This window comes from Sciurus carolinensis, chromosome 1, assembly GCF_902686445.1.
Source record: "Sciurus carolinensis chromosome 1, mSciCar1.2, whole genome shotgun sequence".
Classification (NCBI taxonomy): Eukaryota; Metazoa; Chordata; class Mammalia; order Rodentia; family Sciuridae; genus Sciurus; species Sciurus carolinensis.
Genome location: NC_062213.1, coordinates 185,676,641 through 185,691,337, shown reverse-complemented (window position 1 = coordinate 185,691,337; position 14,697 = coordinate 185,676,641). Strand labels below are relative to the sequence as shown.

Sequence of the window (14,697 nt, the reverse complement as noted above, 5' to 3'; positions counted from 1 at the left end):
ACAAAAGGATTAAAAGGAAAAAAAAAACAACAAGCTATAACCCAACTGATGTATCACTGCACTTAGAACAAAGTCCAGGATTTTTTTTTTTAATGGTGCTGGGGATTGAACCCAGGGCCTTATATATACAAGGCAAGCACTCTACCATTGAGCTATAGCCTCATCTTTAAATTTAAAATTGGGCTTGCAGAATAAAGTTTACAAGACTCTCATGAACTGGTACCTGCCTACTTCTCCTAAAAAAAACATAAAATGTATATTAGATGGTGATAAGTGCTATTCAGGAACAATAACTGAAAAACTGTAGATGAGGGGAGACAGTTCTGGTGGCAAGTAAATTGTTATTTCAATTAAGTTCTCAAGAAAGGCCTTCCTGGGTTGGGGAGATAGCTCAGCTGGTAGAGTGCTTGCCTCGCAAGCACAAGGCCCTGAGTTCGATCCCCAGTACCGCAAAAAAAAAAAAAAAAAAAAAAAAAAAAAGGCCTTCCTAGCTGGGGCAGGTGGCCAAGACAATCCAGAGGCTGAGGCAGGATGATCACAAGTTCAAGGCCAGCCTGGCAATTTAGTAAGACCCTGCCTCAAAATAAAATTTAAAAATGGCTAGTGGTACAGCTCAGGGATAGTTCACTTGCCTGGCAAGTGAACAATTCCGAGTACCGTGCCCCATAAAAGGAAAGGTTTTTCTAAAAGGTGACAGAGGCCTGAAGGAAGGCGAGAGAATGAATAATACAAATATTAAGTGTCTGAACAGCACTCTGTTCACTTCAGCCAAATTAGTTTTAGTTTTCTCTCTGAACCACAATGTTCTTTCTCTCCCCTGGATCTTGGCAATTATCTTCGAACTAAAATGCTTTTCTCCCCATTCTTCTTTTAGTTAAGTCCTATCCCTACAGTTCCTGGTAACAGTAGGAACATTTGTGGAGTGAAGGAGTGATTCACTCCTCCAGGGAGTAGTTTAGAGGTCACTTCCTCGATGGGAGCCTTCCCTCCTCTTAGTGTAATATACAGTATTCCAACTGTAATGGTTTAGGTTCTGGGTCATTAAGGTCTGATCCCCTCCAGGCCAGCTCTGGAGGGCAGTGCCCTGATATATCCCCCGCGCGTAGCACCGCGATTGGCACAAAATAGCGTGGGTGGGGTGGGAATCTTGGATTCAAGCCTAGCTCCTACACCCAAGAAGTGAGCCCACGGTGATTTCTGTGGCACCCAGGGAATGGCTGCTTGACTGCCCGACCAACCAGCAGTGAGGACGCAACCTCTCAAGAGTTGTAGCGGCGCGGAGATTCTCTGCTCCACGCACTTAGGAGCCCGCAGTGGGGCTCAGGTTCCCTGGACCTACGGCCCCCAGTTCCAAACTGCGCATTCCAACCTCGAGGCCTGACCTGCAGGTTCCGGGTGATAAGATGCAGCTTTTCTTCAGGGCTGGGGGCGTCCCCCATGGCTCCGTCACCCCTGCTTCCCGCGCTCGGCAGGCACCCGCGTCTCTTCCTTCGTCGCCTCCGCGGCCGCGTGCCGGGAACTGTCACGAGAGTCCCGCCAGGTTGCATCAGCTGAGCTCGTCGCTCGGCTTTCTCGGCCTGGCCCTTTCTCCACCGAACCGTATCCAGGAGAGTCTGGAGCAAAGGAGAGTCGAGTGAGTCGATGAAACGGGAAGGGGCGGAGCTCGCAGTCAGGGTAGGCGGTACGGAGGGCGGGATTGCCGCGTCTGCGCGGGGCGCAACCCTCTCAGAGGCGGGGCGGTTTCCTGCCAATCATTACTTATTTGCCCTCCCCCTGGCGTTGGCCAGGCAGCCTCGGGGTGGGGGAGGTCTGGGAGGGGGCGATAAAATGGCGCAGGGGGCGGAGTGAGGCGCCGTCGTTCGCCCAGGCTTTGGCCCGGCTTCCGGAGGTGAAGAGCGGGAGGGACGAAGGGTCGGCGGTTCGTCGGCTGCGCGGGGGTTGGGGGCGCCTGTTGCTTCTCCCGGGGGGTCGCGCACACCGTCCGCCCCCTTGAAGGATAGGGAGGCCCTCGTTCTGCTGGGAGAAGGGCTAGTTCTCGCTCCTGAGGTGGTGGCGGGAGAAATCCCTGCCCCCCCCATCTCCAATTCGGTGGGCGAGCGACACCCCTCACCCTGCTGAGGAAAAGGGAGGCTGTCGGGTCATCTGAGAGGCATGAGCGACGTCCGCTGTCCCTGCCCGGTGGGGGAGGGGGCAGTGCAGTGGAGGTGGGTGGGGGATGCCCCTGCCCCCTGCCCGCCCAGCGGGGGGGTGTCACTAGGGAGAAAGAGGATCGCGGACTTTAGGCGGCGCGGGCGGGTGCGGGAGGGAGAGGATGACCCACCCCCCGGGAGAGCGGACCGGAGCCAGCCGAGGTGTGGCTGTGGGCGGCTGTCCCCAGCGAGAGGGTGCACCGCCCCGGCCTGCGGAGGGGCCGATTTTGCCCCTGCGGGGGGAGGGGCGGGGAGAAAGCCCGCGCTTCTCCCTCCTTCCACGGGGAGGCGGGAATTTTTCGACTCCTCTGGGGAGGGAAGAGGGAAGTGTAAAGGCCCAGCCGCGAGCGCGGCGCCGCCTCGCGGCCGACGCGTTTCTGGAGAGCACGGGGCGGCGGGGGAGGCCAGGCTGTATCCTTGGAAAGGTAGACTTGGGCCATCCTTCCTCTTGGTCCTCAGTGAACCGGGAGAGGGAAGCAGTTGGCACTGCAGGGTGAGCCCTGGAGACGACCGAGAAGTCGCTGAGTTGCCCACTAGCGTCCCTAACCTGATCTGCATTGTTTCTGTGGATTTGTTAGGAACTCCAAACTTTAGCACACCTGTTTAAAAATTGTTTTAAAAAACATCTTCTTAAAAAGAAACCTTTGCTACAGTTGGTAGTCCCTGCTTCCTATGCCCACTTCGGAGGAGAGTCCTGCCAGCCTGACGTAGTGGAATGTTACCTAAAGCAGAGGTTTCCTGCCCTGGGTGGTTTGTCTGTCCTATAGTATTTCTAGTTACCTCAAAGGGAATTGCAGAATTCTTACAGATAATTTCAGTTTCCTTTGATTTTTAGAAAATACTAGGCCCGTCATATGAATGATAACAAAGACTTTTGTGCTGTGCGTTTCACATGTATTGCATTTGGTAGAGGTTGCAAATGAAAGACTAATTAATGGGAAGTCCTGTTCTTTGGAAATAATCTTTAGTTTTGACCATGACTGTCAGACATAAGTTTGGTAATGGTTTTGGTTTTAGAACCTTGAAAGAGGATGTGGGGTTGCATCTGGTTACAGTTTTAGTGGCCTGAAGAAGGCTTTGTGCTCTAAGGCAGTAGGTTTTCTGAGGTAAGGTAAAAATAGATAGGGAACCAGGTTGCTACCAGGAGGTTTCAGAACAGAGAGAGGGGGTGGTACACTGAAGTGTGAAGAAGGGGGTGGACAGGTGAGAGAGATGTGGAAGGACAGAATAGGGTCACACAGGGATGGGGAGCAGAATTAAAAGATAAAATTGGGAAATGGGAAAAATATTCTTTACTTAAAAATAAAGGGGCCCCTGTATTTTAAGTGGAGGTTACCAGGCAGGTAGTAAGAAAGGCAGATGGTGGAATGGCAAGCAGAAGCATAAGGCTGTCTTGTGGAACTTGATCTTAAGAACTTCAGTTTTGTCTGTGAGTTTCCTACCTTGCAAATTCATTGAAATCAACATTCATTGGCATGGGGTTTTTAGATTTAAAGTACTTTTGTAAACATCCCCTCAGTTGATCCTCAAGGATGAAAGTGATCCTTGTTAACAGTGAATATCCCCTTTTTTAAAGTGTTCATCTGTATTTAAGTTTAGAGATAACAAGCAAGTTGCTGAAGCCTCTGAATATTTATTCCAGTACCCCTATACAAGATATTTCAGTGACCATTAATTTGCAGAATTTGCCTTGTATTTCAGATCTCCAGTCTGTCTGGTCTTTAGTCATAATATGGTTGAATGCTGGGTTGAGTAGAGCATACTGGATAATTTCTCAATCAGCAGTCTAGGGGAAGTTCATTATCAATTTAGCACTCTCTTTCTTACCATTCCTGTGGTTCTGGGGATTCGAACCATGGTCCTCTCGAATGCCAGGCGAGCGCTCTCCAAGAGGTGCTATGTCTTGAGCTCGTCTTTCTTACCATTCCTATGCTTTTCTTCAGACTTTTCAAGGGAAGTGGTGGCGGGATGAAATGATAGCTACCATTTATTTATCTCTAGATTGTGCTTATAGTGTGCTAAATTCATAATCTCATTTAATTCTTGCAACAATCTTTAGAGATAGGTTTTATACTACGAAATATTTGTTTATTTTTGTGATAATGGGGATCAAATCCAGTGCCCTTCTTACTAAGCAAATGCTCTACTGCTAAGCCATATCCTCAATCCTTTTCAGAATTTTATTTTGAGACAGGGTTTTGCTAAGTTACTAGACTGCCCTTGTATTTGTGATCCTCCTGACTCAGCCTTCGAGATGCCTGGGATTATAGGCTTGCCCCATCATGCCCAGGGACTTCATAATTTTAAAAAACTGTTAATTAAATACTTTAAACATATAAAATAGGAAGTAACATAATAATGCTTTAATAATCATTATGCTCACCATCCAATTTTATCTTACATTGCCATATTTGTTTCAGGTCTTTTCTTGTTACTGTTTTTTGATGCTGTGAATCAAACCCAGGCCTCTATGTTAGGCAAGCACTCTATCACATCCTCAGCTCTTGTTCCTGGGATTTTTTTTTTTTTTCTTCTTGTACTGGGGATTGAACCCAGAGAAAGAAGCTTTACCACTAAGCTACATCTCCAGCCCATTTTAATTTTTAATATCAGACGGGGTCTTGCCAAGTTGTCCAGGTTGGCCTTAAACTTGCAATCCTCCTGCCTTATCCTCTAGTAGTTGGGACTGTAGGTGTATGCCACTGTGCCTGGCTTTTTATTTTTTATTTTTTAAAGCAAAGCGTTAGTTGGGGTTGGGAATTTAGCTCAGTGGCAGAGCGCTTGCCTAGTATGCACAAGGCCCTGAGTTCAGTTCTCGGCCCTGAAAAAAAAAAAAACAAAAGCAGACCCCCCCACCCCAAAAAAAGCATTAGTGATAGAACTGAAACTGCTCATATCTCCTTGCCTTTCTTTCTCCTTCCCCACCACCAGAGGTAAACACTATGCTGAATTTGGGGTTTCTCATTCCTGTGCATATTTTTATAATTTTATGATGCGTATGTATTCATACATGTGTGGTATTGTTTCTTTTACAAATAAATTGAAAGGAGAAAAAGAAGGGGATTCTGTAAATTAAAATACTCAGAAGGCATTGTCAGTTGTATTGTGTGGACCTTATTTGGATGTTTGTTTGTTTTGTACCAGGGATTGAACTCAGGGGTGCTTAACCACTGAGCCATATCCCCAACCCTTTTTTATATTTTATTTAGAGACAGGGTCTCCCTAAGTTGCTGAGACTGGCTTTGAACTCGAGATCCTCCTGCCTCCGGAGTCACTGGGATTTTAGGTGTGTACTACTGTGCCCAGCTTTTTTTTTTACCCCCAGTCCTGGAAAAATATGACAAAGATAATTGGAAATTTGAATCAAATATTTTATGATAAGGACTTCTGGTTTATAAATGAAATGATGTGATGCCTGGGATTTACTTCAGAATAGTCTGGTAAAGGGGGGAAGTAGATAGGACAAGATTAGCTATGGGTTAATAGTTACTAGGGCTGTGATCGATATGTGGGGGTTCGTTATGTTGCTTGAATATATGTTTTAAATTTTGTATAATAAAAATAATTTTGATAAATGAGGAAAAAAGTTGTGAAGAGAATGATTTGTGCAAGTTAAAAATGATCTCTCATGGTTGGTGTACACTTATAATCCCAACTACTCTGGAAGCTGAGACAGGAAGATTTCAACTTTAAGGCCAGACTCGGTAGCTTACAGAGACCCTGTCTCAAAAACAAAAAGGGATGGGCACTGCTATGGAAGTAAATACTAAAAACCTAAAATGTTTTTTAAAAGGGGGAGTGTGGATGTAGCTCAGTGGTAAAGCACCCCAGTGTTCAATCCTTAGTACCTCAAAGGAATAAAAAAAAACTCTGTGTGTGTGTGTTTGTATACACATATGTACATATGTATGTATATGGCATTGTTTTGCATGCTTTTGCTGTTTGTAACATTCTGTGAAGAGAAATTCTGAAGAGCCAACTCTGAGCCTCTGGATGTTATGTGACACAGAAATTAATAATTACTGTAAAGGATCTGGCCCTATGTTGGCAAGTACTTCCAGTGATGTTTGGCCATGTTCGGGAGTATTTGTCATGTTCTTCCATTTCATCTGATAAGGCAGCTTATTTTTTCTAAGAACCAAAACCCTCTTTAGTATTCATATATTCCATGGTTTATTATAGAGTATACTGAATTTAGCCAGGTGTAGTGGCATATACCTGTAATCCCAATGGCCAGGAGGCTGAGGCAGAAGATTATATTTTAAAATAGGCTGGGGATGTGGTTCAGTGGTTAAATGCCCCTGGGTCCAAAAAAAAAAAAAAAAGGGAAAAAAAAAAAAAAACACCGAATTTAGAAGATCTGAATTCAGATTCAAGCTGTGCAATTTGCTGATAGACCCTTGGCAAGTCTTATCACAAAAGGGGTAGGAAAAAACATTGCCTGTGGAATTAGACTTTGGTTGGATCTGTATTCTAGCTTTATTAACTATGCATACTTGGTTAAATTACTTAATGCCTCTGAACTTGCATTTCCCATGAGTGAAAATCTATGGAACACTCCACTTGGCCAAGCAAGCATTTGGAGTAGACCTTTTAGAGAGGTTGAGATGAGGCAGTGGTCCAGAAAATGCAGCTACTTAACTCCAATGCCTGTGATATTTGTGCCTAAAAATCACAAAAGGTTTTTTTTTTTTTTTTTGTCATATTACTTAAGAGTTGTTTATTAAAACTTGTTCCCTTATTCCTCCATATATCCAGGAAACTTGCTTAGAAATCACTTAATTGGGTGCAGTGGCATGTGCCTATAATCCCAGCAGTTTGGGAGGCTGAAGCTAGAGGATGGCAAGTTCCAGGCTAGCTTCAACAATTTAGGGAGGGCCTCAGCAATTTAGTGAGACTATGCCTCAAAAAATAAAAATAAAATGAAAAGGATTGGGGATGTAACTCATGGATAAAGTGCTCCTGGGTTTGATTCCCCAACGCCAAAACAAACAACAAAACATCTCTTAATGTAATGCCCTTGTGTTCTGATTGTTTCTTTACAATATACTTCTCTGTATAACAAAAAAGTTTATTCAGTTTTTCAATTTAGAAAGTTTATTTTCAACAAAACTTAACACTGAACAAGGACAAATAAATTATAGTTGCCTTGGATATTCTAGAGATATATCATGTAACTCAGTTCTATGTGATGATTGTAGTTCAGACTGTTTTCTGAAAGAATGCATGAATCGAAGCTGAAACTCAAGGTGTGGTTATGGAGGGTAGTGGAATGGAGGAAATTTTACAGTTAAAAAGCTGTAAGGAATTTTCTAATTATTGAGTTTAGTGTTAAGCATTTCTTTGAGCTTCTTAGAAATTGTATGTAAAATACCAGCGTTTTAGACACCTTTCTTATCTGGACAATTATAGGTTAAGTCTATCATTAGCTGTTTATAAACTGGGTTTTAATTATACAAACAAATGTTCAAGTAGAAACGTAAAATGTTGCTGATGGAAGACTTCCCTTAACCTACCTCCGTCTCTCTGCAGGTTATAATGGTCACTGATTTTTACAGACCTTTTCTTTGTATTTTATATATATTGAAAATGAGATTTTTTGCGGGGGGGGGGGTGTGTGATTGTAATTTTTAGATTTTGGTGGACTCTTAGGCATTGCCTAGTCCCCCTTCTCCATCCCTTACTATTTTATAATCCAAACAATTAAATGGCTAATTGGTTAGAGCTGGTTAATGGCAGAGCTAGTACTATAATCCAGGTCTTTGGATTCCCAAACCAATAGTCATCCTACTGAAGCAAATCATAATCTTAAGAAAGTGCAAATTTTGGGGAGGAATAAAACTAGTTCTTAGTTGCATAATTTTTTTCCTCTAAAGGTTTTTCTTTGGTGTTCTTGACTCAAAAAAAAAATTCAACTTTGTGGTATTTTAAAAAAAATCAAGATTGAAATTAATAGATAGAGCACCTTGAAGCATTATGCAGTTGACTTCATAATTAGCAGAGTTGAAAGTGATGAGAAGATCCTTTAATTTTCTTTGTGCCTGCAGGAAGGTGGGAGTCAATCATTTTGACAAGTCTCCTGAAAGGAACAGCTAGCAGGAGCTGAAACCTTTTTCCATTTGGTCTCGTGGCAAAGACAGAGATCGTTCCAGCAGCTCCACACAGTATGGAAGACAGTTATTTATCTAATTATGTCCCCCTCCCTCCCCCTGCTATATTTTTTAAGAGTAATTTTTTTTTAAAGTGTAAACTGAATGTGTATATATATATATTTATAGTTTGTATGTTGTAGATATCATTCCATGATAATACATATGTTTGTTTCATTGTCTTTTAATAGTTGAAAAATACTCTATAGCATAAATGCCCCATGATTTTACTGAACATTTCTGTCAATGGTGAACATTAAAGTTACCTCCAAATTTCGCTACTTTGAAAAACACTACTTTGAACATCCTTGTATATGTTTTCATGTGCATTTGTAATAGGTGCTTCTGTAGAATAAATATCCAGAAGTGAAACTGCTCAGTCAAATAGTATTGCCAATTTCTTCACAAAATATTGTGTTATTTATACTCTTAGTGATAGTGTGTGATTGCTTGTTTCTTCATCAACCCAGATTATCCTGTTCTTTATTTTTACCATTTGATAAGAAAAATATTCTAATATGTATTTCCACAATTCTGGTAAGGTCAAATATCTTAAAATTTGTTCTAAGGTTACAAGTCTCAGTGCAAAGAATTTGAAATATTGGGATGCCACTCCTATGTATAGTGGGTTGAAGTTGATTTAAAGTATTTTTTATTCCTTAGTGAAACTTATTCTTATTTTTCCAGATATGACGTGCTCACTAGTACCCTCAGAACAGTCTTCTGGTACCTCTTTCTTGCCTAAAGACACTGCCCCATTTTCTTGGGGTTCCTTGGATGAGGATGAATTGGACGACTCCTTGCTGGAGCTGTCTGAAGGAGAAGAAGATGATGACAATTTCACTTACACGGAGGAAGAGATTGATGAGCTTTGAAGGATGATGACCCATCAGATGAGCGCTTTTCTTTGGAAGAAAGGTTGTGTAAAGATGATGGCGGGCATGTTGAGAATGGAGGGAAAGGGAGTCAAGTTCTACTTGAAACTCCCCAAGAAAAAAATTCATTATACACCTTGAGACCAGTAGCTGAGACTGCTAGCCTCTTCAAACTACCTCAACTAAGTACATCAGTTGGTCATGGACCAATTCCTACTAAACCATTAAATAGACGATTTGTACTAGAAAAGAATCTTATAAAAGTAACTGTTGTTGCACCATTTAATCCATCAGTTTGTGATCCTGTGCTTGATAAGGACAAGATTGATTCATCCAAAGATACTGACAAACCCTCTTCACTTGAAGAAGGGATGAGAGAAGATGGTCTTAGCCCTAATGAGAGTGAACTTTGCACTGAATCTGAAGAGATCAGCCCCAATAACTCTGCCTGGGATGGGTCCCTGTTCTCTTCTCCTTTGAACAATAACTTTCAACAAACTGTCTCTGATAAAAATACACCTGACAATAAGAAATCTACACCTGTGTTCTCTCAGATCTCAGACCATTCAGAGACTCCAAATATGGGGTCATCCTGGAAAAATGGTGGATCACATAAATCAAGTTGTGAAATGAGGTTTCCTGTTATTTCCAGTTCATCAAACAAAGTAAGTACATTTTTCAAGGTAAAAAAAAAAAATTTTTTTCATTCAGAAGCCGTATAGAAGAGTTCTCTGATACCCCTGTCCACATATGTGTATACCCTCCCCTATAATGGACGTTATGTACCACAGTGGTGCTTTTGTTGTACTGTAGCCCAGCTTTATATTTAGACGTATGAGGGTTGGAATCCTGACTAGCACTGTGACTCTAAGCTAATTATTTAGCCTCTAGTTTCCCTTCTTTTTTTTCTTTCTCTTTTTCCTTTTTTATTTATTTATTTTTTGGTGCTGGAGATGGGATCCAGGGCTTTGTGCTCATGCTATACCACTGAGGTACACCACCAATCTCTCCCCAGCCTGTTTCTGTAAATTGTAATACATAATATTTCTTTTATTTGGTACCAGGGATTGAACTTGGGCCCTTAACCACTGAGCTACATCCCCAGCACTTTGAATATTTTTTATTTTGAGACAGGGTCTTGTGTAGTTGCTTAGGACCTCGCTAAGTTGCTAAATCTGGCTTTGAACTTGGAATCCTCCTGCTTCAGCCTCCAGAGCCACTGGGATTACAAGGAGTGCACCACCACGCCCCGAATAAATAATATTTTTTGGGTAGAGTGAGGATTAGTAAAATATGTATTTACAGTACCTGGTACATCATATCTTACTATTTATTATTGCTAAAGTGATGATTATTTTATTATTACTTCTTTCTTTGGATTTTATCCTAAGTCTCAATCTTTGGTTGCTTTATTCAGTATAGCACCAGCTCTGAGTCAGCCACTGAAGATCTGAAAAAAAAAAATTTGGACAACTTACCTAATATTTTTGAGACTGATTTCCTTTCTGCAAAATGGATTCTATATAATAATTCCTACCTCATAGGATTTATTTATGTATTTTTAAGATTATAGTTGCTGTTTCACTTAAAGCACTACTATAGTGTATGGTATGCAGTAGTTTTCAAGGCTTTTTATTTTTAGGTTGTAGACGGACATGATACTTTATTTTGTTTTCATTTATTTTTATGTGCTGAAGATCTAACCTAGGGCCTCACACATGGTAGGCAAGCATTCTATCACTGAGCCACACTCCCAGCCCAAAGCTATTCATTTCTAACCTTTAATTAAAAAATATTTCCAGGGGCTGGAGATATAACTCAGTTCTTAGAGTGCTTGCCTTGCAAGTACAAGGCCCTGGGTTCAATCCCCAGCACTGCAAAAAAAAAAAAAAAAAAAAGTAGAAAAAAGTATTTCCATAAAGTGTTATTTTCAGTTATATGTTATAGCTGAAACTTAAAAGAAGAATTTATAACTAAGAACCATCTTATTTTTGCACTTCTACTGCTGTGAAAAAAACAAAAAAAACCCAAAAACCAGGATGTTCTTGATAAGGATTCTGGGGAAATGAAAGTCCGTGAGAGAAGACTAGGCAAAGTCATTCCTGTTCTACAAACCAAAACCAGGTAATGTAGCAGTATAAATGTTCTGTTTTTTGTTGGTTCTCTCTCTTTTTTTTTTTTTTTTTTTAATTTTTCCCCCTTCCCAATATCCCCTTAGTGTGAGAGAAAGCCCTTTGTTGGGAATAAGCAAACTTGAAGTTACTATTACTATGTGATCTTGGGCAAGTCAAATAATAATCTTTCATCTCAGTTTTTAATGTCAGTTAAAGTAAACCTTATGTGCCTTATGATGCCTTCTCTGCCTCACAGGGTTATTTTTAAGGTAAAAAAGACACAGAGAAAGCACTGTATATATGTAAGATCTCTTTTCCTGTGTAGAAGCCTGATAACATGTAAGATAGAAGCATACAGGGTAATTTTAACAAAAATGTTAAATGTGACTATGTAGAAAATTCTTTAGTTATCTCTGCCACCTTGTACACAGGTTCTGGGGTGGGTAGGGGGAATCCTAGTCAGGGACTGCAGATATTTGGGTCACTTTTTCAGTTGATTTTCTTGTTGCCAGGAGATGGCAGTGTCTGTACATGGGCCTTTTCATTGAATGTACTAGAAAAACTATTTTTTTTATTGAAATCAGATTGATATTCTTACAGTGAAATTTTTAAAAAGATTTTTGTCACACTTTGATTATATATATTTATTCTGCTTTAAAATTTTTAAATATTACAAATATAGTCCTTTTTGCCTCCCTAATCCCAGTTTTCTATTTTGTTTACATAATTAAAGGAAATCTTATGAATTGCTTACAATGGAAATTATACCAAAAGAACACAAGTCACATTACTGGGAACAGTAATAAATTTACAATCTCAATATTTTCATTCTCTGACTTTAATACAGCTCAGTCAGCATGAGCAAGGACCAGAAGTTGCTCTTCCCATGGTCACCATTGCTTTAATTGCCAGATTTAGCTTGTTCTTTTCAGCCTTTAACTCATTCAACTTTTCTGTGGCTCTATAAAGTTAGCTATTTCCTGACTAATTTTGAATTATTGAACAACTGCTTTCTTTCTCTAAGGACTAGGTAATCTTTACCTTTCTATCACTTGTTAGCAGGAGGTTGTATCTGTTTTTTCTCTTCCTTGTACTCAGTTTCATACCTGATTTCAGCTTCATATTATATGACTAATACTGTCTTCTATTGCTGGATCTTAAAGAGAATTCTACCTCTGAAAGTTGGTTGTTCTAATAGTCAGCATTATGTGACTTCTCTTTACAAAGCAGTATATTCATGGTTCTAATGGATTGTTTTTCTTCCTGGTTTGCTTTGTTCAAGGACTAATGTTTCGACGTTTTCACAATCAGATCTAGAACAGCAGAAGCAAATTTATCTCAGGAGTGTCTTTGATCATATAGAAGATCCAGGGGACTCTAACCAAGGTAACATGGTAATGAAAGAATGGCATATAAAATATGTGATGGGACTTTTTCTTTGCAGTGTAATGCATCTTAAATTAGGAGATTGTTTTGACTTTTCTTAAATTGGTGACAAAGATACTTCCTTACCCAAAGATTTTTACTTCAAGGGATTGCCTAGCCAGATAATCACCTTAAGTGTTTTGGCTAACCAATAGTAGGGAAGGGTCTAAACAGACTCATATTATTACTGTACATAAAGAGTGTATCCCTTATGGTTGAGGGCTATAGCTCACACCTCTACTTTTTTTGCTAGGAAATTTTTTGCCTGAAAAGTAGTAGAAGTGGAGGACCCTACTAGTTAATTTGAAATTATTTATTTTACCTGTTGACTTCAGCATTTACTTGTAAAAAAAAAAAAGCAAGCATTTCAAACACCATCCTGCATCCTGGCTTCTGAATGAAAGCTTCTGAAAGGTTTGACTATTTTCTAGATCCATAGCTAATTTTTCCCTATTTCATTAGAGGCTATTGCAAATCAAAGTAGCTAGATTCTTTCTCTAGCACATAGACTTTCTCTAGAGTATATTCCATGTTACCATTCAGCTTGAACAATTGGTTAATGGGGAAACTCCTAAAGGAAAACTTGTGGGCAGAACTGAAGGTACAGAAATTAGGGTAAAAGAAATTAGGGTAAATTGATAAAAGAATTCTCTCTCCTACAGATCACTTGATATTCTGCCATCTTTAGCTTCTTTCATATTCATTCAGTAAACCTTTCTTGGATACTTTCAGTCATGCTAGGTCTAAAGATCAGAAATTGGAAATGTGAAGAGAAGTTAGAGTGTCTTGGCCCTCTGGAAATTTGTAGTCCAGGGAAGGAGACGATAATTACATGGCAACATTGGTTAGTCTTCTAAAGGATTGCATTTAAAAGTATAGTATTTGCTGGGAAGGATTCCTGTGTTTGCAGTTGGATAAGAGTGGAAGATGGGGAAGGAGGATATCCTAGTTAAGTTCCAGAGAAAAGACATATAAGTAATCACTCTTAAGATTGTTGTAAATTGCTAGGGAATGTTTTAGGGGGATTGTCGTTCCTTCAGCAGAAGACAGCCCCTTTCTTTTGTAAAGTCTTTGAATTAGTCGTTTGTTTGTTTTATAAGCCTGTGAGTGAAACTCCTGAATTATCTGTCAGAAGAAGTTTCTATTCCAGGTCCTTTTATTTTTTAATCAAGATTTTATGAAGCAATCAGATGTCACTCGTTGTGATTTCTCAACCCTCTGCTCGTGAGACTTTTTCTCTAAACTATTTTTTAGGTCTGGTGGAAGTAAAGACAGCATCCCACCCACGTTGTTGGGAGGGGAAAATTAGATTTGTTTATATTCAAGTTCTGTGGAAAAGGCCCCGGTCATTGCTTTTCTCTCTGTGAGGTGGCTTCCCTCTTCCTTAGGCAGTTGATACTGATACCTAGTTACATTTTGCTTTCTCATTTGGCCCATTTAAAGAAAATTTCACAGGAAAAACAAGGAGCAACTGCTCACATTATAGAATCTTTTCCATTCTATTCTCTTCCTCATTTAGCAATCCCTCTCCTGTACATATGTCCAAAATGCAACTAGAATAACTAATAAAGTAAAAAGGCAGCAGAACTTAGTGGTTGGAAAAATAAAATCTAGTCTAGTCTGGGGTCATAGTTTGGCACTACTCTTTATTGGTTGGGTGACATTGACCCATTATGAACTCAGTTGTAAAATGAGGATAATGAGACTTAGTTTAATTCATAGAACAGTACGTAGTCCTGGTAACCAGCATTTATTGAATACTTATTGTTAACAAGAAACTTCATCTTTTCATACTAAAGTTTTATAGATAAAAAGTGAGATCTCTGGTATTGAAATCTCAAAAGAAAATAAAAAAACCCAAACCCGGAAAATTAGATGTAACAGCTTTGACAAAATGTAGCTAGATGAATCTGAGTGATGGGCGCATGGGTGTTCATTATTCTAT

The 14,697-nt window shown here is 40.2% G+C and overlaps 2 protein-coding genes across 2 annotated transcripts in view; one reads left to right on the top strand and one right to left on the bottom strand.

The window, feature by feature from the left end:
* The window catches only part of Yars1 (tyrosyl-tRNA synthetase 1), a 30,674-nt gene extending 29,074 nt beyond the window's left edge, over nt 1–1,600 (bottom strand). Inside the window, exon 1 of the mRNA XM_047544980.1 lies at nt 1,383–1,600. Coding sequence (XP_047400936.1) covers nt 1,383–1,547 — 165 coding nt within the window. The 5' untranslated portion in view covers nt 1,548–1,600. The remainder of the gene's footprint in view (nt 1–1,382) is intronic.
* Nucleotides 1,601–1,817: 217 nt separating this feature from the next.
* Nucleotides 1,818–14,697, top strand: part of S100pbp (S100P binding protein) — a 37,723-nt gene continuing 24,843 nt past the window's right edge. Inside the window, 5 exon segments of the mRNA XM_047545040.1 lie at nt 1,818–1,888; nt 9,026–9,202; nt 9,205–9,878; nt 11,252–11,337; nt 12,610–12,713. Of these exon segments, the coding sequence (XP_047400996.1) occupies nt 9,028–9,202; nt 9,205–9,878; nt 11,252–11,337; nt 12,610–12,713 (1,039 nt within the window). The 5' untranslated portion in view covers nt 1,818–1,888; nt 9,026–9,027.